At 36.3% G+C, this 25,160-nt stretch overlaps 5 protein-coding genes across 6 annotated transcripts in view; 4 read left to right on the top strand and 1 right to left on the bottom strand.

Annotated features, from left to right (window-relative positions):
• bean1 (brain expressed, associated with NEDD4, 1) overlaps positions 1-5,779 on the top strand; it is a 50,353-nt gene extending 44,574 nt beyond the window's left edge. Inside the window, exon 6 of the mRNA XM_058783182.1 lies at positions 2,105-5,779. Within this exon, the coding sequence (XP_058639165.1) occupies positions 2,105-2,474 (370 nt within the window). The 3' untranslated portion in view covers positions 2,475-5,779. The remainder of the gene's footprint in view (positions 1-2,104) is intronic.
• A 5,552-nt stretch (positions 5,780-11,331) lies between these two features.
• si:ch211-189a15.5 (uncharacterized) lies at positions 11,332-15,730 on the top strand. The gene is made up of 2 exons (XM_058782590.1): positions 11,332-12,089; positions 13,085-15,730. Exons 1-2 carry the CDS (start codon positions 11,754-11,756, stop codon positions 14,336-14,338), a joined length of 1,590 nt encoding a protein of 529 aa, XP_058638573.1. The 5' UTR covers positions 11,332-11,753; the 3' UTR covers positions 14,339-15,730.
• A 153-nt stretch (positions 15,731-15,883) lies between these two features.
• On the bottom strand, positions 15,884-19,004 carry tk2 (thymidine kinase 2). 2 transcript variants are annotated; one of them, XM_058782592.1, is made up of 10 exons: positions 18,762-19,004; positions 18,448-18,485; positions 18,213-18,287; positions 18,055-18,108; positions 17,844-17,937; positions 17,602-17,671; positions 16,677-16,765; positions 16,484-16,563; positions 16,157-16,237; positions 15,884-16,017 (listed from the first exon to the last, which is right to left on the bottom strand). In XM_058782592.1, the coding sequence occupies exons 1-10, from the start codon at positions 18,916-18,918 to the stop codon at positions 15,934-15,936; spliced, it is 822 nt and encodes a 273-aa protein (XP_058638575.1). In that variant the 5' UTR covers positions 18,919-19,004; the 3' UTR covers positions 15,884-15,933. The 2 variants fall into 2 exon arrangements, with proteins under 2 accessions (XP_058638575.1, XP_058638576.1); XM_058782593.1 differs by having other exon boundaries at positions 18,448-18,537; positions 18,762-18,901.
• Positions 19,005-19,828: 824 nt separating this feature from the next.
• LOC131544416 (chemokine-like factor) lies at positions 19,829-20,959 on the top strand. The gene is made up of 4 exons (XM_058782594.1): positions 19,829-20,008; positions 20,269-20,424; positions 20,549-20,644; positions 20,820-20,959. Exons 1-4 carry the CDS (start codon positions 19,949-19,951, stop codon positions 20,931-20,933), a joined length of 426 nt encoding a protein of 141 aa, XP_058638577.1. The 5' UTR covers positions 19,829-19,948; the 3' UTR covers positions 20,934-20,959.
• A 520-nt stretch (positions 20,960-21,479) lies between these two features.
• On the top strand, positions 21,480-25,122 carry cmtm3 (CKLF-like MARVEL transmembrane domain containing 3). Its single transcript, XM_058782591.1, has 5 exons — positions 21,480-21,932; positions 22,564-22,719; positions 22,839-22,934; positions 23,057-23,171; positions 24,089-25,122. Exons 1-5 carry the CDS (start codon positions 21,480-21,482, stop codon positions 24,115-24,117), a joined length of 849 nt encoding a protein of 282 aa, XP_058638574.1. The 3' UTR covers positions 24,118-25,122.
• The last annotated feature ends 38 nt before the right edge of the window (positions 25,123-25,160 follow it).

The raw sequence follows: 25,160 nt of genomic DNA, 5'->3' as shown, positions 1-25,160 counted from the left end.
AAACTATTATATCTATTTACAAGTAATATATTTATAATTCATATTTATTACATAAAAAATAAAAATTGTTCCAAAGCATTGTTTTTTTTCTTCTATGTTGCTCTTTTTCATACAATACCAGATAGTGACCATTTTGAAAGCATGTACCTTAAATTGTCAACATTTGGGTTGTGTTAGAAAATTAGGTACTGTATGAATTTTGTATTCAATAAATATTGGATTCCAGTCAGTTCTGGAAAATTATGAAGTGGAGTTTTAGGGTCATTAATGTTTTTGAAAGAAGCCTCTTATTCTCACAAAAGCGGCATTCATTTAATCAAAAACTGAAAAAAAAACAAAAAACAGAAGAATTGTGAAAATTACTACAATTTAAAATAAATGTTTTATATTTGAATTTATGTTTTAGAATGTGTTGGTAAAGCTGAATCAGTGCCACAATTCTTCAGAAATCATTCTAATATGCTGATTTGCTGCTCAAGAAACATTTCTACTTATCAATTTTGAAAACAGTTGTGCTGCTTAATTTTGTTGTCAACATATTTTTAAGGATTCTTTGATGAATAGAATAAATAAAAAATAGCAAAAAATCATTACAAATATATTTACTGTATTTTGTGATCCATTTAATGCATCCTTGCTAAATAATAGTATTATTATTTTTTTTTAAATCTTCGTAACCCATCTTTACATCTTTTGTATGTAGACAAAAAAGATGTGTATATAACAGAGATCTTTGAGCCCACCATAAAGCCCTCTCTGTGTTCATCTCTCATGTGTAAGCCTGGGGTGGCAGCTTAAACCAATTCTAGCATCCCGTTTCCGCTCTCACTGACAGTCTGATATGGTTAACCATACCGAGATCCAATTACCCTGCTGCTATTCGCTCTTACTCTTTCTAACACTCTGTGCTCTGCTCACGCTGAGGTCAGAGGCATAAGACTGCTTCACTTTACTGGAAGCACCCATGAACCTGGTTAATGTAGCTCACCTCACACACACACACACACACACACACACACACACACACAACTCACCTTCACACAAACAAGTAGGCCATTTCACTTCCTTTGTCTCTCTTTTTGTTTGCTTTTCTCTTGGATGGACACATCAGGCTTTAAATCTGATGTGCTTCACTGGAGCTTTGTTTGCCGTGCAGCAGGATCTCGCACAGAGAAACTGAAATTGGCAATTTGGTGTGGTGGGAAGGAACAAAAAGAAAATCAAATGTCAGTAATACTGAGGGTCTGGCATTCAGATGTTATAACAGCATATGAAAAATATTCTCACTATGTAAATATACTGGATTTAGACGCCTCATTCATAATGCAGTTATAAAAATGCATAATACTATCATCAATCTGACAACTTTAATTTATTAAATATGATATAATATTTATTGTTATGTTACTGTATTCATTTTATTAATTATTTTTTTAGTTTCTAGGGCTTAGAGACCCATAGCCCCCTAGAGACTGGGTGGTTGGGGTCCAAGAAAGCTTTCGAAGGACTTAAATATTAAATATGCACAACACGATGATTTAATCTTAATACATACATTGTTTAATTTATCATTTTAGTGTCCTATATCATTGCTTGAATGTTATTTGTGCATCATTGCAGCTGCTGAGTGCTAAGAAAAGAAAAAGTACAACTTGGCCTATCATGACAAATCATAAGATTAATCACAATATTTTTTGACAGCAATTTATTTAGTGTATTTTACATGTAGTATTTTCCATATGATATTTGAATCATTTTTGTGTATGTTTTATAAAATCAGTATAAAATGCAATTATTTAATTCTGGAAACACCAGGTTGACTTCATAATATCAAACTATATGATTTTCCCATACAGACTATATTGTATTTAGTAAGGAGATAATCATATTTCAGGGTTCTTAGCATAAATACATTTTCTGCCCTCTAGTGGTTATAAAATGTGACGTACCATGTATGCAGGACATACTATGTGCTTCCCTAGAATTTTAAACTGTAGTATAGTATATTGATAAATACATAAATTACATAATATTGTTGAAATGTTATTTGAAATCATATGTGTATATATAATAATATTTATTTCAAAATGGCCTTTTCTTTCAGTTATGATGAGTGTGTGGGACAAGGGACGCAGATATATGTTCCAACGGACGATCCGCCCCCCTACTCCCTCACAGACCCGTGCCGGGAGCATCCCGCCCCACACCGTCACAGAGAGATGGAGGATCTGCTCGCTGGTGCTTCTTGGGTGTCAGCAAGTGGCTCTTCCCATTACCCAACCAGACTACAGGACTTCAGGCACCAGCCAATCGCCTCCATCTCTTTGTCAGCCTTACCTTTAGATGAGGCGCCCCCATACGAGGCAGTAGTGAGTGAACAAAACCAGCCTCTTCCTCTGATGCCCCTGGATCTGCTCAAACACACTACAGCAGACAGCAGTCCTCAGGACAGCGTTTCCCACAGGATCCTGTAATCCTGGCCCCTCCTGCTCACTCATCCGTCACTGTACCAAACCAGCTTTGAGAGGGACTCTGTTGTGTGGCTGGGGTCTTCTGAGTCGAGAGCTGAAACTGACACCTGCAGGAGCCCACAATTACCTCTCACTTCAGCCGACACAGACACTGCACCTCCTGTTTTCTGTGACACAGCGGGAGTCGCCATGAGAGCACAGGGCTATCGACCACTTTTTTGTGCGTCACCTCACCTTGTCTTTCGCTTATGGTGTAATTAGATGTCAACGTGTGTCTTCTTTTACTGCTAGACTGATAGATGATTTAAATATCACAAGCACCAGTTTCAATAACTGTTGAAATGTGCCCTTCTGGATGTCAGAAAAGAGCAGAAAGCCTCTTAATAAACCTGGGGCCGTAATAGAGAAATTTACATAGGAATAGAAATTGATCTTTCTTTTTAGTGTGAAAATGTGTTCCTGCATGAGTGACTGTGTATTTCCAACAGGTCTATTTTTCGTTCAAGTTTTGGGTTGGTTTTAACTACACTAGTCAACATTTGAAGTGGATCCGAAGTTGTCTTAAAACCTAAAACCAAAATGCGTTCTTGTCTTAGGACAACTTTGATGAACTTTTTTGATCCACTTCAAACGTTGGCTACTATATTTACGTTTTGTAAACTGAAAGTTTTTTTAAGATGATATTTTGTAAATTTAATAACTAGAATAACTAGCAAAGATGAGAAATTACCTTTAACAGAAATTTGAATGTCATCAGAAAATCAATATGCTTTTAATCCATACTTTTTTACAGATCATTTGATTTATTTTCTCCTTTACATCAGTGGTTCTCAACCAGAGGGCCAGGGCCCACTAGGGGCCTAAACCAAGCTTCCCGATAAGTCTTAATATGATTTAAATATAGTTATATTAACATAATCTTAAAGGAATAGTTCACTCAAAAATTTCAATATGCTTCAAAATTACAAACCCTCAGAACATCCAAAATGTAGATGAGTTTGTTTCTTCATCGGAACAGATTTGGAGAAATTTAGCATTACATCACTTGCTCACCAGTGGATGATCTACGGTGAATGGGTGCCGTCAGAATGAGAGTCCAAACAGCTAATAAAAACATCACAATAATCTACAAGTAATCAACGTGACACGCAACAATTAACATCTTGTGAATATTGTCTTGGACAAAGGAGAGGCTTGAAGTCAAAAAGGTTGAGAACCACTGTTTTACATCTATTTCACAGATCACTGTGATTTATTTATATATCCTTCTGTTTGCAGAGACTACTGTTTTCCTAAAGTCTCAAATGCATCTGAAGATCTTATTAGGAGAACAGCAGATGTCTGATAAGTGATATCAATGCATATGACAATACAAACTATAGTTAGAAAGGGCTTTAGGGAACACTTCGCCAAAGGGTGTAAAACAATTGTTCTTCTAAACTGCATTGATGCTGTGTACATTAGAACATAAGAGCTGAGACTATAAGTAGCTCAATTGCAAAGCCGTTGTAGCATCGACGTCAATATGAAATGAAACATAAGATAGTTCTTGCTGGACACATTCTGTGCTTCCGAAACATGTATGTATCAGATTTGTTTCTGTTTTCCTGTTTTATTTATTCATTGTAACACAATGGCTTCGCCACATGCATGTTTCTAATATACAATGTGCCTATTAATCACCATGACTGTTAGATTAACATGCTAAAGTGAACTAAATTTCATTCCAAAACACACATATATATACATATATTTATTTATATATTTAAAAGCTGCCCAGAAATGACACTGCATGACACCTCACCTCTATTCTCGCCACTTTCCCTCACAGCACGGAAGTAAATACTTACAGAAAAGAGGGTCTGTAAGGGATTTTTAAATTGAATTTGATGCATGAATGCGTTTCTTGTGTAGTGAAAAGCAGCTCAAAGCAGAAATGAATATTAAATGGCCCACTATTATTTATTTATTGTAGTTTGAATGGATGTCAACTTTGGACTCTCATATTATAGTACTTTTGACTTCCACCAATGTTTAGTTAAAAATTCTATACTCATCACAGGCTACTTTTCCAATAACAACACATCTGAAGTAGCATTACAAGGTAATTTTGTAGATGTCGAGCCTGTCTCATTCTGCTCATATAGCTCTGTAAAGGCGTGAGCTGTATCGGTCAACACCTTAGATGAAGACTGGTCCAGATGTGGTCCAGATGTTCTATGATGTAATGAGTGTATTAGCTGTTGCCACCACACTGTAATAATAATACTGTGTCTGTAAACCCTTGAGTCTAATGGAATAGTTCACCCAAATATGAAAATTTGCAGACAATGTACCCTTATGCCATCTAAAGATGTAGATAGAATTTGTTTCTTCGTCGGAACAGATGTGAAGAAATTTAGCATTGCATTACTTGATTACCAATGAATCCTCTGCAGTGAATGGGTGCCGTCAGAATGAGAGTCCAAACAGCTGATTAAAACATCACAATAATCCAGAAGTAATCAACATGACTCCAGTCCATCAATTACCAATATTACGAAGTGAAAAGCTGCATGTTTGTAAGAAACAAATTCATCATTAAGGCATTTTCTGCCCATATAATTTAGAATCCATAATAACGCTGAAAAAGTCCATCCCCGATGTCCTTTTACATCAAAATCCATTTGTTTAGAACTGTTTTGGTTTGTTTCCGTTTGTAAACGGTGCAGACGAGACTACTTTTTCACTGAAGCAATATTATAGATAGAGGATTCATATTTTAGTCAGAAACAAGAGTCTGAAGTTAAAAGGGAAGTCACTGTGGGAAGTGTGTAAGATTTTCATTTCTAAATGATAAGGTCGCTCACTAAATGGAAACAAACATTATTGGGACAATTCCTGCTGTTTTTGTTTCCACAGTTAAAGGGGAATAAAATGCAAAGAAACATTTTTTTTTTAAAAATTTGTTAGTTTTTTCACTGTGGGAAGTCGTGGCCTAATGGTTAGAGAGTTGGACTCGTAATCCAAAGGTTGCGAGTTCGAGTCTCGGGCCGGCAGGAATTGTAGGTGGGGGGAGTGAATGTCCAGCGCTCTCTCCACCTCAATACCACGACTGAGGTGCCCTTGAGCAAGGCACCGAACCCCCAACTGCTCCCCGGGCGCCGCAGCATAAATGGCTGCCCACTGCTCCGGGTGTGTGTTCACGGTGTGTGTGTGTTCACTGCTGTGTGTGTGCACGTTGGATGGGTTAAATGCAGAGCACAAATTCCGAGTATGGGTCACCATACTTGGCCGTATGTCACTTCACTCACTCACTCATAAAAACATTTTAAAGATGGATTTGTTTATTACAAACACGCAGCTTTTTGCTTCACAAGGTTTATCGACTGGATTGTTGTTCATTGAACGCTGAATTTCTTCGAATCTGTTCTGATAAAGTAAGGCCATCCAATATGTAGGTGAATTTGAGTATATTTTCAGCGGTTTTTCATTTTGGGATAAACTATTCCTTTAATTCACACTTGTTAGCAAGGCTGTAGCAACTCTGTGTGCATAAAGATAAAATAAACACATACAGTACAGATTTAAAGGAATATTGCCAAATTCTCAATGAAGATCTATTTCCCCATTGGTCACATAGTATTTATTTTCTGTCGGTTTTAGGGTTTTGTGTATTTTAGCTGCATTTAGTGAGCTGATGTTCAGGAAAATCACTTTAAACTGGCTTACATTTGTGTGCTAAACTATTTCAGCAGTTTCATTAGACCACATGAATATGTTTCTTGCACCAAAATAGCACCTTAGCATCGAAACCCATTGTAAATGTTGACTTACATTTAATGAATACATCTCAAATGTGTTATTTCTCTGTCACTATGTTGTGGTCGGTTGTCCAAAGTGATAATGCTGTTTCATAGAGCTGCAGATATTGATGTATGTTTTGTATTAGAGTCTTTATTCCTTTACCACTGTATCCTCTGAATAAATAAAAACACAAGACTTCTATCTATCAAGATGTCCATCTTTTGATCCTTTCTGGGAGAATTTTGAAATAATAAGTTTCGAAAAACATCAATGTAGGGTTTTGTTGTGCACAGTTACTGCTGGCAAGTTTTAGAGAATGTTGTGCAGTTTAGTAACAGATGTTGATTGTACACTAAAGGCTTCCAGATGGACAGAATATTTCCTGAATCATTTTGCTCATTGACTCCTGTCATTCATAATGCATTACGAGCCTCTCGCTAGCACTGATATGGACATGTATCTCTCTCCTGCCTGTTTGCATGGTGGGCTCAAAGAAAGCATCCTGAACAGATGGCCTGTGCCATAGCTCTGCCCTTAATTAGCCTCTTATCCCAGAGCTCCACTTCTATTAAACTATACCAGAGGAATGCTCATTTCATCCAGAGCTGATAGGCATGGTCATACACACAACTCTATCACACTAACTACAGTACAGAAATACAAGTACAACCATTTAAGGTTAGTTTAAACATGAATGAGACACTTGTAATTAATGTGAATTTTACCATCTGACTATTTTCAGGTCAGATAATGTAAAATAAGTGAGATTCTGAGAATAGATTCCTCCAATTTTACGTTGAAATAGTTCCTGTTATTCTCTAGAGCCAGCAGCTCTTTATTTGGTGACAAAAGTGCTTATTACATTTTGTGCATCTTATGATCGTGTAATATGAATATTTCTGTATTCAGGATACTTTTTTTTTTTTTTTTCATGTGTCAATATAGTACATAATATATAGCCATATTTAAATGTAATTTATTAATGATGGCACCAGCTATTGCTCCAGTCTTAGTGTCACATGATCGTTCAGAAATAATTTTAATATGCTGATTTGGTGCTCAAGAGACATTTCTTATAATTATCTGTGCTGAAAACAGTTAATTCAGGTAAAGTGGGCCTTTTAAGTTTGATTGTACTGTGCTCAACGGGTTTGCACTTTCAGAGCATAACAATGGTTCTTAATTAAAGGGATACTGTTTCTCTAAATGATAAAATAGTTTTGGTTGATGCAATAAGACACTGGTGGGTGTGGCCACACCTCAAAGGAGGACTGTGTAAGATTTTCATTTCTAAATGATAAGGTCGCTCACTAAATGGAAACAAACATTATTGGGACAATTCCTGCTGTTTTTGTTTCTACAGTTAAAGGGGAATAAAATGCAAAGAAACATTTTTTTTTTTTTAATTTGTTAGTTTTTTTGTAAGGTGTTTAAATATTGCTGGCCCACCTTGGCTGAATGTGTTAGATAAAGTGGGCCAAATAATAATAAAAAATAAGCATACCTTACATACCAAACTCTTTCATTCAAAACTACACCATTGTTGCTTAAATAAAGTTTGAATACACGAGTTTAAAATCACAGTATTATATTATTTGTGTACGCCTATGAAACACATGTAGCCTATGATGTAGTTTAATTTACATTATATACTAGCTTCAATGACGGCCCCATTATGCGCATTAAAATCAAATACTGCGCATGCTCGTCAAACATCCAATACGTATTGGATCTGATCCAGCTACCTCATCGTGCTACAGGCTGCAGCGAGGACCTCTTGGCTGTGGCTGCCGGAATTCTACCGTAAAAATACAGTAACAACATCTTAGGTTTTACGGTTTTAACTTAAATTTACAGTTAAATACCGTAATTTCATTAACTGATATATTGTTAATATACCAACTGATTAAAGTACTGAAATCTGTTTTGTACCTTTGAAATACACTGATAACCACCAAATGCAGGTGGTGATGAGAATGTCACATGATGAACCAAAGCCCATCACAAGCAGCTTTTAAATAATAACATATATAGAAGGTGCACAGTGTCATTCACACACACTAAACACCATCATGGTGAGATATGCAATAAACATTAATTTAACAACATTAGATGTAACATACAACCCTAATAAACATAACTGATAAGAAAAAAACTAAGAAGAAACATAGTTATTTCAAAGAAAAAACATTTCAATAATAAAACAAACAAAATTTGAAATGCAACACAGGGAATTCTGGGAACGTCAGTTTATGGTTTTTCCCTGTAAATTTTACAGGAACTTACCGTTAACCATTTAACGGGTTTTTACTATAGCATTTTGACAGTTTTTTACCGTTAAAATCACAGTCATTTTTTACAGTGTTATTTTATAGTTGACATGTATAATTTACTTTTTTAGAAAACAGAAATGAGTCTGCAGTCAGGAAATTCAAGTTAGAGATGGAATAAAGAAAAGAGAGAATAGAAAGGAAGTCGAGACATTCAGGTCAATCTGTGGAATGAAGAAAGGATGAGAGGAGCAAAATGTAGATGCAGAATATAAAGCTTTAAAATATGGACACAATTAAAGTTCATTTAAAGTGTTTAGAGAACATAGACAGAAACACGTTTTTACATTTGTAACCCTGGAGCACAAAACCAGTCTTAAGTTGCATGACTATATTTGTAGCAATAGCCAACAATAGTCAAACAATAGTCATTTTTCTTATATGCCAAAAATCATTAGGATATTAAGTAAATATCATGTTCCATGAAGATATTTTGTAAATTTCCTACCGTAAATATATCAAAACTTAATTTGTGATTAGTAATATGCATTGCTAAGGACTTCATTAAGGACAACTTTAAAGGAGATTTTCTCAATATTTGAATTTATTTTTATTTTATTTTTTTGCACCCCCAGATTCCAGATTTTCAAATAGTTGTATCTCAGCCAAATATTGTCCTATTGATGTATAAATCTCAATTTCAAAAAATTGACCCTTACTGTATGACTGGTTTTGTGGTCCAGGGACACATGTGGTTACCATTTTAAAAGTTCATATTATTATTTTTAGACTATTTGTTGTTGCTTGTGTTATAGTCACATTTTTAACATATTGTAGAGTTCATTTTGTTAATATTCTGATTTCTGAAAATTCTGATATTCAGATTTAGCCTAATAAAATGTAATGTCAACACAACATGATCTTTCAGTTGCTTGGAATTTCACACATGAATTGAGATGAGGATTTACACAGGATTTATTTTACTCATAACCTGTAGGTTATATTTTTTGGGATTTGTTAAATATGTTGTTAAATATGTTTGTCTGATAATATGTAAGGAATAATTGACGACGGGCCGTTGGATTATTAGAAAAATAATGCACGTTACACCTCAGGTGTGCATTATTTTTCTAATAATTCAACGGACCGTCGTCATACTACGGTTGCCAAACCTCAAGACATCGATCAGATGATATATTTCAAGGCATTTGTCTGGTATTTCTACTTAAATCGCTATTGTGAGTAGGATTATTTCTTCCGCATTTCATCCAAGGCCTCAGTTGCTAATTCCTAAACGTCATTTTAAATCTAGTAACAAAGGCTTGAGCCGTTGATAACAGATTAATGCAGTTAATACAGTTAATAACTAAGTTATGAGAGAGAGAGAGAGAGAGAGAGAGAGAGAGAGAATTACCTCTGTGCGTCTCTCAATAGTGTTCGGCAGCAATGTCTCTAGTTATAGTGAAACTTAACAGTTACTTCCTTTTGTTCACGAACAGCGCCGTTGTTCCCTCGCTTGTGAGAAGTCATGTAGTTTTTAAGTTGTTTACTGATAAAATCGTCAGAGTAGCGTTAACAACATTAGCGCGATGTATGCTAGTGTGTGCAAACTGTAACTGTTCTGTATGTGCGGTCTGTGAGGGAGAGAGAGCGGGAGAGATAGAGTATGTGCTTTCCGTACATAATAAAGCGCAATTTTGTGGCAAAAACATGGACATGATCTGTCATTTTTATCATATTGTTTACTATATTTATTTATTTGGCCAGTGTCGTTGTGGGTTTTGGTTATTTTGCTGTTGTAAGACCTTTGAAATAACAGAAATCATTTGGCGAAGTGATATGGTCCTGTAATGCGGTCAAGAGCTGCCTGGAACTACGTTCGCCGTGCGTTTCCCTGAAAATAATTGCACACCTCAGAACATTCGGCAGCCAATCAGATTCAAGCATTCAACGGCCCCGTAGTATAAGTGTTAATAAATCATATGTTTTTAATTAGGACCAGAATAATTTTTGATATATAAGGAATGGCCCACTTTATCTGATTTTGATTTTTCTTTTCTTTTCTGGAGTGTATGATCTAAAAATGTTTAGCCTATTGGCATAGCCTATACAAATAACATTTTATATGAACTATATTCAAATTGAAATATTATAGCAAGACATTAAAGTTAACAAAAGTAATAAAGAAAATAAAAGAAAAAAAAACATATAGGTATCTAAATTACACTTTTTACAAAAAATGGCCCATTTTATCTGCAATTACCCTACTGTTTATTATTTTTGTTGAAACCATAAATTTTTTTTTAGGATTATTTGATGAATAGAAGTTATAGAACATTTAGAAGAACCGCTTGTAAAAAGTATTGTCAGTCTATCTCGCCTACTGTAAGAGATCAGTCATGGAGACAGCAGCATGATTACTAGTTCAATGGCTAGCCCATAAACTATTTCCTTTATTACACGCTGATAAAATAAAAAATAAAATAAAATAGAAAAAAAAAACAGGGTATGGGCCGTTATCAGATGGTAATACTAAGGTATTTTGATATTAATGTACCGAATATTTACCATTTCATATGCCACGTATTTACACAAGAATAGCCTACTTAAAAATACCCCACAACATTTTCTAGTTTAAAAGCTGGATTTCCCCCATCAGGTATTTTCCTTTCTGACATCACTCAAAAGCGTGTTTGAAGTGCGTAAGCATCAATTTTGTGATTGCATTGCCATCTTCAGGATATTCTTTTACACGCACGTTATGAGAATTACTTATTTCCAGCGCTAGATGTCACTAATGTTTCCTTCATTCGAGGAAGAATAACAATGGAGACATGTAGGTATACCAGCAACCGTCTCTCGGACAAATCATGGACAAAAACCCTGGTATAATTAAGTGTAGTTATAAATGTACAATATATAGGTATTTCAGGTGTCTCGCGAGGCTGGGATGAATGATAATGAGATCGATATTACGTCGCTGATGCCTACAGGACCGTTTGGCTTATTGGTCATGGACATTTATGGAAATGTAAGCCTTGTATTAACGTAATCCAGGTCAGTTCTTAAACTACAATAAGAACACGTATATTTGAGGTTCTTCCGTATTTGGTATTCGCTTGCGATACCTGCATATTCATCATCATCATCACTCCTCATTTGCATACTGTCTACTTTCGCTTCCTCATATGGGAGTTGATCAACTTGATCACTTTCTGTCACAACCATGACCAACAGCGTCGACGATCAAACGCCTGTTTCGCGAAAAGACGTGTTCTCTAAGTATTTACAGTACTATGACAAAGTTTGTTGCGAAGGCAATCTGACAGTGTGCTCAGAGACTCAGGTGACAGATGAAGCCGGACGCGTGCTGCTGTTAGCGGAGGAAGAGCCGCGGAAGAGACTCCACGCGCTGGACTTCTATGAGACTCTCTTTAAGTGCGCGCAGTACAGAGACTGCCACAGACGAGTCCACGACTTCAAAAAAGCTGCCGAGTTACTAGAGATGTTCTGCGTCAACCTGTTTTTGTTTCCGTGGAAGAAAGAGATTAAAACCTTAAAGGTAAATAAAAGCCGTTATTATTAGTTCTGTCCTCTCTGCTCTCCCAGCTGATGATAATAGGAAGTTAAACCGGCCTCAGATGGTTTGCTGTTCTTATCTGGTCTCCTGCCCTGGTCAGACTGGTCTGTTTTGTGGTTTTCGAAAGGTTTGGGGAACTTTTCATTTGGTCAGACCAGCTGTGAGATCAGCTAGACCATCAACAAGACACTGGAAGGCTACATAAAACCAGCAAACTAGTTTAGGCTGGTTAATTCATTATTATTGTTATTATTAGGGCTATTATTATAAGCAGTGGTGGTGTCACAAATTTCCTTTAATTCACATATTCTGTTTGAAGTCTGAGAGACCCCCGAGCACTTTGCAAAATGACCACAAAATCATTTTAAGTATTAAGTTAATACGTAAGGACTTTTGATGAGCTGATTATGCTAAAAACAGTGCAAACCAGCCCTTTTTCACTGGTCTCCTAACCTGTTTAGCCTGATCTGTTTTCTGGTCTTATTAGGATTTTGAGTAATTATCAATTGTTTAGACCAGATTTGACATCAACTAGGCCATCTGAAGACATCTTATCCAGACTGGAAGGCAAACTAAGATCAGTTAAAACCAGCATACCATTTTAGACTGTTTTAAGATTTGTTTTATCAAGGCTGCTCTTGCTGACTTCCTTTAATTCCTAAATTCTGTTTGTGGTCTCAGAGACCGCAAGCACTTTTACCCACAAAACCATATTTAACACAGAAGTACGAAATACATGCACAGACACATACATACATATATATATATATAAAACTTTAAGATTCTTTGAGCGATGTATACACTTATTCTCAGCAGAACATGAAGGCTGTAATAATTGGTTGCAATACAGTACCACATTAGGGCACAAGGTTGAATTATTTTAGAAGTGAAAAAGAAACCTGAAACATTCTAAAATACTATACAGTTTAATATAATACACAATTAATCAGGGCTGTTTTTTCCGCCTGTTCTTTCAGACATTTACAGGACACTTTGTCTATTACATCAAGCCAGTATTGCCTTTTGCCAGAAGTATTCTCCAGATTATTGGATACTGCATGGAAACAGACACTGAGTATAGACTGTCAGACAGTTTTGATCCAGACAAGGCCAAGAGTATGGGATTCGACCTTTTCCTTGCCCGGTTAGAGTGTGAGTATCTTCTGGAGCTCATGAACCAGAGATCACATGTGGAATGTCTGGAGATCATCCGAATGAGAGCTGCTCCTCTGACCTTCAGCGCTGGAGAAGTAGTTTCAGAACCTATCAATGACATCTGTAATCTAAACGAGGATGTTTTTAAGGATGATGGGCACATTGAAGGTGGCTCTCTGGTAAACCCAGAGGAAGAGGAGCGACAGGAGTCACTTAAAAGTCATAACCCTCATGATCAGGAAGTCGACAAGTCTCAAGATGCTTCTATCTCTGATGTCGAAAGACCGTCCAACTCATTTATGACTGATGACAAGTCTATCTTAGAGATGCAGGAGAACTACCCAGACCTGGCCATCCGACAAAAGCCCATTTTCCGAAAGTCTCAGAGATCTATGCAGCCTCTCAAGGCCCAGGAGTGGGCTGGATCCAGGGGCCACAATGCGGGCCTGTTCCACGAGGCCAGTGCTGACATGAGTGGCCCCCAATCTATAGCCATACATGCTGAGACCATGCCAAGCCAAAGAAAACTACACATTGCAAATGCACTTGTAGAAGCCCAGCCCTCAGATGACAAACCATTGGTTCTTCAAGTTGAGAAGCTGTTGCAAGGACACAGCCGTGAAGGCTCGACAGAAGACTGCCTGGCTGAGCTCACTGAGCAAATGGAGAAAATGCAGATGAAGGAACTCAGTGCAGATGAACCTCTTAAATACCCCATAGAGGAGACTGCACAGGCCCAGCCATGCAGTGGACCCAATGACGTCATCACAGCTCCACCCACAAAATCCCCAGATGGCATGAGCCTGCCCATCCTGTGCAGCCCATCCCAGGAGCCTGTCTGCAACATCACAGGTTGTGGGAGCTGTGCTGGGTCTGATGACGCTCTTGCACAAGACAACCTCATTAGAGAGCCTCCTCAGTCAATCTACATCCATAGTGCACTGAGTGTGTGTACCCCAGTGTTTGGACCACCTACTGACCACAGTCAGACTGCTAATGAGTGCTCAAACGGACACAAGAGTCCCACAACTCAGCAACCAGAAGACGACCTAGTCCAAACATACGTGGTGATTTAGAAACACAAAGTATTCCTGTTTCTTCCTTATATCCATGGCAGAGATTTTAAAGTGTTCTAGAATGTGGCAGTGCTACAAAAATGTCTTTGTGCTAATCATGATGTGCAAAGCATTTTCATTTATAGAGATTTTCTTGTTAATGAAGCCCTGATTTCGGATTTGGTTTGGTGTCTTAAGAGTTTATGAAGGTGACAGTAAGAATGTATGTGCCCTTTGTCTTCTTAACTTCTATCATAGCTGTTTGAATTGAATGAAGGTTTCTTGCTGCTATAACTTTCATGAATCTGCTTGGATCAAAATGATTATTAGAGCTTGATTTTCTAGATACTGTGCCTTATGAAATGTAGAGACAGATAAATGTGCACTTACTTGTCTTAATGGAACATTTGTTTCTGCTGGGATGTCTAACCTTGTATTAATGGGGTAATATACAGTAAGTGTTACAAAACGGTGTTTGGGGCTTCATTTATAAAACATACATATGCACAGATTTGATCTTAAAGAGGTAAAATTCATGCCAACGTTAAGTTTTTAAAAAAAATGGTCTTTCACATGGAAAGGTGCTTAGTGCCACGCCAGGTTCTAAGCAGGTGTACAAACATTTTTTTTCTTAAAGCAGAATTAAAGTAAAATATTCTTGTCACTGACCATTCTCAAGTAAAGGATTTAGACGTTGACTGGTGCACTTTAATATGCAAATGACATTAATTAGGGGGCATCTACAAGACAGAAAAACTAAATTCAAGATAATTTGTGAATTGTGTGAATCGCACGTACGCACATTTGAGAAATAATCTTAGATCAAACGTAGGTTTCTACACAAAATTTTATAAATGAGGCCCCTGGGGCATCTATATTATACTACCTGTTATTTAAAGTAATAAGGTGCAAACAATTGTTGTATTTATTGTGCCATACTACTGAGGCTACAGTGCAGCACATCATTACAATGTAATAAAATCAATATTTTCAAATCATTTTTTCAGTTTATTTAAAACAATGCCTTATGCAGTAGAAATTACATTGGTCACAGTAACACCTTCAGTAACAAAAACTGACTGCAGTACCTGTATTTGATAGTGACACTGTCTGCAAGTGGGAGGATGAACAACTCGTGAAAATAAAAGAATCTTTAAGACTATAACTTCACTATAAAATGCAAGACTAAATCACATACAGTATATTTGCACGGTCTGGAATTGGCATTCTGAATTTAAAATGTCCGCAGACATTTAAAAAATAAAAATAAAAAATGGAAATGTTTCCAAGTGCAGTAGTTTTAGATAATATGGAATGATTCCATAAACAAGACTGAAAATAAAAAGACTATGTCTCTTGTTAAGTGCTTAAACAAGTTTACAATGACTGCAAATACAAATACAAAATAATAATCATAAAAGACAGCATTTAAATGAAATACCTATCATATGAACTAATTTACAAATCCTACTATGTAAATCAACTGCCCACTGCAGGAGGAATGTTTGTAAACCCCGTTTCAAATCAAAAAAACAAAAAAGTGCTTGCTTCATCTGTCTTTTGAGAGCTGACATATTTATGGCTTGTTATGGTCATCGTTGTCTCTGATCATTTACTCAGCAATGTGCCATAAGGATCTTCTCTCTGTTCTCCTCATACTGATGCAGCATCTTCTTAAGATCATGATCTGCTGGGATTACCTGCCCACAAAAGTGAAGGCACAAATTACTCCAAGATATAGTGCATGGAACAGCTCATCAACAGGTGATTATACAATATGTCACAAGAGATATCATATGTTGCAGGCTTTTTAACCAATGACTATCGGCAGAAACTCACCAGAACTGGAGCAGGAACCTCAAATGACTTGTGATGAATGAGCCAGTCCTCATAGAGATTATGGATTGATTCTATGTATTCCTAAAAGGTAAAAATCTGATAAAGTGTAATCTCTTTCAAAATATATGAAAAAAAAAAAAAAAAAGAGTAATGTTTGTAATCTAGCCTTCTGATAACACGAAAAGTGCCGTCATCTCTAAATGTGGCAGCCATTTGCTCTTCCACCATTGACAGCAGAGATACAGAATCTATTTTGGGTTGTTTCAGGTTTGTTGCATTTCAGTTCAGTTTTGCATGCACGGGATCACAAATAACTCAACAGCTCACCAGTGGAATAACCTTCTCTTCCTCTCTGCACCTCTGATTTAGTCTTTCATAGCAGGTCTGTGGAGAGGTCTGTAGGTAAACTGTATAAAACCCAATGAGAACATAAAATGTGTTAGAAACATTACACAACAACATTTATTTGGCATTATTACATCTAACAAGCAACATGCTTATATAGATACATTTGCCATACCAATAAGGTCCACAGGAATAGCAATATTCTTTATGATCCACTCAAACCATTCACTTAAAACAGCAAAGTCCACCTCGGGCATCTTTCCACTGTCAACCAAATAAAATAATACTCATTTAATATTAGTACACATTAAAGGGATACTCCACCCCAAAATTAAAATTGTCATTAATCACTTACCCCCATGTCGTTCCAAACCCGTAAAAGCTTCGTCTTCGGAACACAATTTAAGATATTTTGGATAAAACCCGTGAGGCTTGTGACTGTCCCATTGACTGCCAAACAATTAACACTGTCAAGGCACAGAAAATTATGAAAAACATCGTCAGAATAATCCATCTGCCATCAGTGATTCAACTGTAACATTATGAAGCTACAAGAATACTTTTTGTACGCAAAAAGTACAATAAAGTACAAAAAGTACAATAAAGCTTGTAGCTTCATAGCGTTACGGTTGAACCACTGATGACAGATGGACTATTCTGACGATGTTTTTCATAATTTTCTGTGCCTTGACAGTGTTAATTGTTTGTCAATGGGACAGTCACAAGCCTCCCGGGTTTTATCCAAAATATCTTAAATTGTGTTCCGAAGACGAACGAAGCTTTTACGGGTTTGGAACGACATGGGGGAAAGTGATTAATGACAAATTTTAATTTTGGGGTGAAGTAAACTTTTAATTAATATTAGTACACATTTAATGATCAGTACACTTTGTGGTTACACTTTATTTTATGGTGTCTTTGATATAGTGTAATTAAACAATATTATGCAATATTAATTAACAACCTGTAGGGTTAGGGTTTGGTTTAGGGTTAGTTGCATGTAATTATGCATTATTTACTGTTATTACTATAGTAAGTACATCTAACGTTTAATAAGGACACCAAAATAAAGGGTTACCCATTTTTATAAGAAAATGTACCTTTTATAAAGATTTTCCACAAAAATGTACTTTGCACTGTAAATAGATCTTTCCATCATTCTGATTGGTGCTGACTGCGGTGCCAGAAAGAAAAACAACAGGTTATTGCAGTCATGATTCACATTCCATTTCCTCTGTTCACACAGAAGGTGGAGGCTAATTTCTGTACTGCAGAACAGAAAGAGATACACGTAAAGCAACTCAACTAAATTGACTATAGGGAAGTGAAAGAGGACTTGTACATGCCATTGGTAATACATGCCGATCCAGCATTGTCAGTTGGACATATGTCTGAAGAGTGAGTCCCCATCTAGATGGGTCCTGGTACATCAATCCCTGTGGCAGAATAAAATACATTTATATAATAATCAAATATGAAATAAAATTTAGAACAAGATGGATCAGAAAGAAAAAGATCATTATATCCATAATGATGTGCTACTTGTTCCCTACCAATGGATTGCATCCTTGTACATTTCTCCATTTAGACACAGGCTCTGTTAGCACCTACAACACGAGACAGTTGTCTATTAAATAAATAAGAATTGTGGGAGAGAAATTTCAGGTATGGTGAGGAAATATTATTCATGATTACACATTTACTACATTACCTCAATGTCACTGGTTTTGCTGAAGTATTCCAGACATGTTGTCTTTCCACTTGCGATATTTCCCTCTATCCAAATCTGAACAAAAGTGGATGCAATTTTCAAAACAACAACAACCACCCATACCCATACACATATTTAACAATATTATGTTCACTGTCTTCTCAGCCGTGTAATTCACCCTCTTTCAGATAAGAGGATCTTTTCATCCAGATACATGCTGCAGTGTGTAACTCACCACAGATTTCTTCTCCTCGCCGTTTCTAACCAGTTTCCCTTGAGAAGGAGACAACATCGTGAAACCTTTATCGGATTCAGCAGCAGATCTCTATAGCAACAGAGTACAGTATCGGGATGTACAAGGCAACAAGCTTAAGCTCATGTCAGTGCTGTTAATGCAAAGCTGATTGAGCATAACATAACTCATAACATAACTAGGGAAAAGTTGAAGAAAATACGAACGGAACGAGACACATTATAAATAAAGTAAGTAAGAATGAGAGCTGTGGTCGCAGTTATATTGCGTAGAACGGAAGCTTGCGCAGGACTTACGGTGATTCACAGATGTGCTGCTCCGCGAAAGTCCGGTTAAATGCTTTCCCAGTGAAGGCGTTTGTCGGACAAGTAACGTTACATTTGTTGACAAAGATTTGTGTGAATACAGAGGTAAGACAACACGACAAAACTCTTTTAAGAAGTTAACAACCATCTCGCGTGTTTCATCGACGTCTAGTAGCTACATTTACAAAGATATGTGTGATGAACTTGCCACACTAATGACCGACCAAAACATGTCAAAATAAAAGTCTTTAACACAATTTTTAACTTTTCATTAAAATATATGTGTGATGAACTTGCCACACTAATGACCGACCAAAACATGTCAAAATAAAAGTCTTTAACACAATTTTTAACTTTTCATTAAAATATTCGTAAAATGTACAATGATGTTATTATTTCGAGATAATCCTGCATTACTATTATTATTATTATTGCGCAGAAATGTATAGGGAAATATTATTAATCTAACAGGCTGGTCCATTATAGTGTGTGCAATTTCTATCGTTTTTAAAGTATTTATATTGCAACAAGAAGGCAGTCTGGCACTGGCGCATGCCTACAACTATCTACAAGCAATTAGTTGACCTTTTCAGGAAACCTGTTTGTTTGTTTTTTGTTTGTATCTTGTTCCTCATCAAAACATGATGCTATCTCAGACCTCCAAATTACAAAACTAATTTGAAAAACCAAATAAATAATGACGCGACAAAACCAAGCAGTGCATTTGCTTCATATCGTTTGTTTGGCACAAAAGAAGATTACATCGTCTGTAAAATAATGTGTAATAATGTGTAAAGTATATAGATCTCATTGGCCATGGTCAGCCAGAATCACAATGCTCGACAGATTATAGACCAGCTAATGTACACATTGCTTTGCTAAAGAGAGCATTTTATTAGCTACCACTTTATAATTTGCAGTCTCTTTACAAAATTATCAATGCAATGTAGAAATATTATACTCAGAGTTCTTAACAAGTCCATATAACATGAACAGATAATCAGATTACACTACTGAAAACTGTTGAGTTCAAGTGCATTTAGTCATTTCCTGAGACTAAAAGGAAACACTCATTCAGGAAGTAGTGTGACAAGATCCACAAGCTGTGTTGTGAGAACAACTCATCGACATAAAAACCATCATATTTTATTTTATACAAAGATCATTTTAATGCCACAATGGAAGTTGATCTGGCTTTGTTGAAGTCCACAAAAGGTCTACTGAAAATATCAGAAATGGTGAGACTTTTATACAAATTTAACATGGTAATATTGTTATGTTTTATACTTTTTGGGAAGGACAAATGCTCAATCAATGGCAATCACTTACTTATTTAAATAACAATGGCATGGGCTTGATATTTTGAATAAAACATTGTCAAAAAGGCAAACAATGTAGGCCTGTTAACTAAAATAACATTACACCGTTCAGTCAGGTAACATCTGGTCATCTTATTAAAATTCATAAAAAAAAAAATCATCTTTATTTTTATTTTCAGGTATGTATTTTTGTGGCTCTTGTATGTTATGCTGTGGCATCTAGGCCGGCCTACATTGCAGTAACATGCATGGAGTTTTTCATCACACTTGGTTTTCTTCTGCTCTACCTACTGAAACTCAACAAGATGTTCACTTTCTTCTTCTGGCCCCTTATGGTAAGAGCATAAATCTAATTTGCTTGATTGAATCAATGCACGATTGCTCAGAGAACTCTGTATAACGCCACCAATACCTGTCGTGTTTGCGAAGCTAAAATGTAATGCCCTTTTGCTCTCACAGGATGTGTTCAGCTCATTCTTTGCAGCTGCACTGATGTGTATTCTTAGCCTGGTAGCAGTTTCCACATTCACAGTAAAGGGCACTTTGAGCGGAGGGGTGAGAATGTATACATCCTTCATTGCTGCAGCTCTCTCTTTCTCTTTTTAAGCACTATGCAGGCCTTAAATCTTTCTCACTTTTTCAAACCTATTCCATCATTGTGAATACTCATTGTAAATTACCTAAACATTATGACACAACGTTTTCACTATGGTGTCTTTTTGATTGACAGATTGTGGGCTTTGTGGCTGCAGTCTTGTGGTCCTTGGATGGTTATATCCTTCTAAAAAAAATCACATTCAACAATCCAGGAACCACCACAGAGGCCCAAACAGAGAACACTTAAAGCTCTGCAGGAGCTCATTTCATTTTATAACAGACCTTTTTTTTTTTTTTTAATAACCAAAACAAAATTGTAAAATACTTATATAGCTATAATAATGCATTTGATTTTTAATGAAAGGAGTTGCCACTCCTGTGAGAGATGTATCACCCACATTCTCTGTTCAGTTATGCAGATTTCGGAAATGAAGATAAGCTATTGTTCATTTGGATCATTATTGTCTCAACATTAACAGTGACTGATTTTGTTTTCTTATTTCACAAAGTAAAATAGCACTTTGTCTGAAAGATTGTTGTTATCCAGAGTTATTATGCTAATTTGGGGTGATTTGACCCCAGAATAAACAATGTATTTAAACCATGTTCAAACACAATAGGCTATGTGATGCATTAAAAATATTACCCAAAAAATTGCATTGAGTGCATACAAGTTATGGCATTCATGACAATTATTTATTTATTTATTTTCATGGTAGACTTTAAAAAACATTCTGACAACTTTATTATCTCTTATTATGAACAACAAAGTTACGAAGTATAAAAAACCTTAATGATTTTGAACGATAAAAGGGGCTTCAAAACAGAAATCTGTCGAGTCGTGCAGATGGACGTTATATGTGCAGTTGTTGCACGAATATATTTACAGCTGCCACTCCATCCTGTGAGAGATGTATCGCCCACATTCTCTGTTCACTTATTAACGGTCTCCAGATTTCGGGAATGCAGATGTTGCTCTTTTGTGTGCTTCGTTTCCGCGCTGTCATTATTTCCGTTTCCACTCCGTGGAAAGTTATGCCGATTTGCGAAGAGTAGCTGTTTCACAGCGGAGAGTAGGAGCATCTCAGTGAACTTTATTCGGGAACAGAAGAGTTTCATCGGTGTGATCATGGGGGACATCGAGGCTCCGGAGAATGACCGATCACGACAAACCACAGTCCGTTCTCTTCTCCCGAGTAAAGAATTCATCACCTCCCGAAAAGGACTACTGTTGCTCGGTGAAGTGGTATGCTTTTCGACTTTTACCATGTTGAGTCTATCCATAATAGTAGCCTATACAAGTCATTTTTTATGTTATATCCGCTAAATGTTATTGTTGTTATTGTTCTTTTTTTTGTTTTGTTTTTTGGCATCTGGTACTTCATACAGAAGTGCAACGTTATTCTTCTGATTTTAGTTTCTTTTTCTCATCGATCTGTTTTCACTGGTTATTCTTTGATGACATTTTTGTTCCTGAAACGTTTTCGCTTCTTTGTTAAATAAATGGGTAAATGAGCTGGTTTCTGCAGCTATATAGGTCAAACTTTCCTCATTCATCTGAAGGGGGAGTTTTTATCAGGGCTAGTAGTGGCTTTCTTACGCCTCTCATATTTTACACACACACACACACACACACACACACACACACACACACACACAGACAGAGAGAGAGTATAATTACAGTTTAGACAAATAAATGGCCAGTTGTTTCTTCTTTGTCAATGCAAGTTTCCAAAAAAGTCAAAGCATCAAACTTTATGTTGACATGAAATGCAAATAGCCCTTTAAAAGGTCTGGTGCACTCACCCTGTCACTAATTTTCAGCAATGAACAAAATAATGAAGAACAATAACAAAGAATGTATCCTGTTCCCTCAGGTGATGTCGTTCATCAGTTTTGTGTGCTTTGCTGCTTCAACAGCAGCTGCCTTCGTCACAGCTCCTTTAATAGAGTTCTTGGCTGCCCTCTTCTTGCTGTTTGCTTATTCTACAAAGTTCAATGAGAGATTTAAGGGCTTTCACTGGCCCCTCGTGGTAAGTTTTCTGACCTACAAAATTGCTGTCCTGGAACTTCATAGAGCATCAATAACATTTGTCCATGAATACCAGTTCTGTCCTTTTTTCCAAATCACCATGTCTGTTGTTTCATCAAGGACTTCCTGCGCTGTGTCAGCGCTTCCATCATCTTTTTCATCATCTCTATAATATCTGTGTCAAAATATGTGGATGGAGCCTCAAAGGCCGCTGGGGTAGGCTCACATCAGTTCAGTCAAATTCTCTTTTATCGGCACTTAGTTATACAACATGTGACTTGTGTGATGTTTGCACTGGTTTCATGTGTCTCTGTTTTTCTTTCTCTTTCACTTGTTAGGTCTTTGGATTCATTACCACAATATTCTTCGCGCTGGACTTTTATTTCATCTTTAATGAACTGGCCAACTTCCTCAAGGGAGGTGATTCCAGTGAAGAACCACCAAACACACAAGGTATCGATACTGGTTCTTATTTACACTATTTACACTTATTTTCACTACCATTCAAATGTCAGTAAGAATTATTTTATTTTATTTTTTTAAAGAAATTAATACTTTTATTCAGCAAGGATGAATTAAATTGACAGTATTATAAGACATTTATATTTTTTACAAAAAATATTTCTTATTCAAATAAATGCTGTTCTTTTGAACGTTCTATTCATCAAAGAATCCTGAAAAAAACTGTTATATTGCAGTTTCCACAGAAATATTAAGCATCATATGTTTTTAACATTGGTAATAAAACAAAAAGCTTCTTCAGTGTCAAATCAGCATATCAGAATGATTTCTGACACTCAAGACTGGAGGAATGACTGCTTTGCCATCACAGGAATACATATTTTAAAGTAGGCCTATATTAAAATATAAAACAGTTATTTTAAATAGTTATATTTTACAATTCCAAACTTTTTAACATTAATGCAACTCCCGAGATGTGAAAATACTCTTTTTTTTTTTCTCTCTCTCTGCTGGAGTTTCATTCACAGGATACATGCATGAAGCTTTCCACATCAAACTAAAGCATCAAAACTATTAGTGAGACTAGACACAGGAAGTGAAAGGTGGTTTCCAGGTGGTCACTTCATAAATAGTTTTCCACAGTGTAGCTTTTATTCTGCTTACTGTGAGTGACCAGGCAGAACTCCTGGAGTATCATCAAAGTCCATTTTATAGTCTTTGGTATCATTTAAATGTATGAACTAACTCTCACTATGAGAAAACTATTATAGCAACTGTCATGCAGAGTCACATGCATTAAACTTCCATGGCAGATTATTTTCACTGGGAATTCCCCATCTCATTTTTCTATTTCCTGTCGTTATTCCGTGACTCTTTCTTCCAGAATAACACATTCTTCTTCCTCACAGATGATGACTCAGACTCCGACTCTGACTAAAGCTGTGATTGTATCCAAAAACCTGGTGTGTGACCACTACAGTGCCTGATAACCAAAACAGACTTGTCTGTTTGAAATTTTGGGTATGCTTTTTGTGAGTAGAATTAAGCAGTCTGTTTCAAATGTTGCATCACAGAATAGAAGCTATAGAGTTTTCAGTAATCTTTGTATATACATGCGTCCATGCAATCTAAGCCTCTCTCATTTGAATTTGCCAAAGCTGTGAATTATTCCAGTGACATAGCTTCACATCAGTCAAGCTTGATGACTGTTTTTGAAGAAAAGGCAGTATTGTACCATTTATGATGTTTATGTACTGCCTCTTACAGCTTAGGTGTACTTATAGCATGATTGTGTGTGTGTGGTCACTTTCAGTTCAGATTTTACAGTATGTACGAGTCTTTTTTCTGTTTCTGTATTTGGGAGCTGTGTGTGTATGTTTACTAATTAGAACTATTCTGAGATAATATTTTCTCAAAATATGTTCTCTTAAATTGTCTTTTAAAAAAAAATGATGCATGACTTGGTGATGAAGCCCTGTATTGGGAATAATAATAATATTTTTTAATGTTTAATGTTTTGTAGCAACAAAATAAGTTTACATCATGTATGAAATTAGCAGGTGGTTGGCTGGCCACAGTCACCTGTCTTATTTCCACAGGTCTGCACATTGGTGTTAGTCTTTCAATGCTGAAGTAAAACCAATGACTTGCCAAAGAACTGCAAAAAAAAAAGGCAGGATTTGTCTTTTGATGCTCATCTAGAGATGTATTATTCTTACAATGCCACTGCTCTGCTATTATAAACATGAGCTTCAGCAGTGCATACAGGAGCGTCTCCTGGTTTACTATAGTATTCTCAGGCATTCTGCATGTAACCACGTGTAAACCACCTTCTAGTGTTTCAATGAAGAGTGCATATGCTTCAAGGACTCTTTTGGAAACATGCACTGTCAAATTGCCACATCAATAAATCATTTTGGTGCAATTTTGTTAGTATGGTTTATTTTTAGCAAATAAAGAAAGTAATTTTGCCAGTAATTT

Source organism: Onychostoma macrolepis, chromosome 07, assembly GCF_012432095.1.
Source record: "Onychostoma macrolepis isolate SWU-2019 chromosome 07, ASM1243209v1, whole genome shotgun sequence".
Taxonomy (NCBI): Eukaryota; Metazoa; Chordata; class Actinopteri; order Cypriniformes; family Cyprinidae; genus Onychostoma; species Onychostoma macrolepis.
Note: the sequence above shows the minus strand (reverse complement) of the source record. Positions and strands in the feature narration are given on the sequence as shown.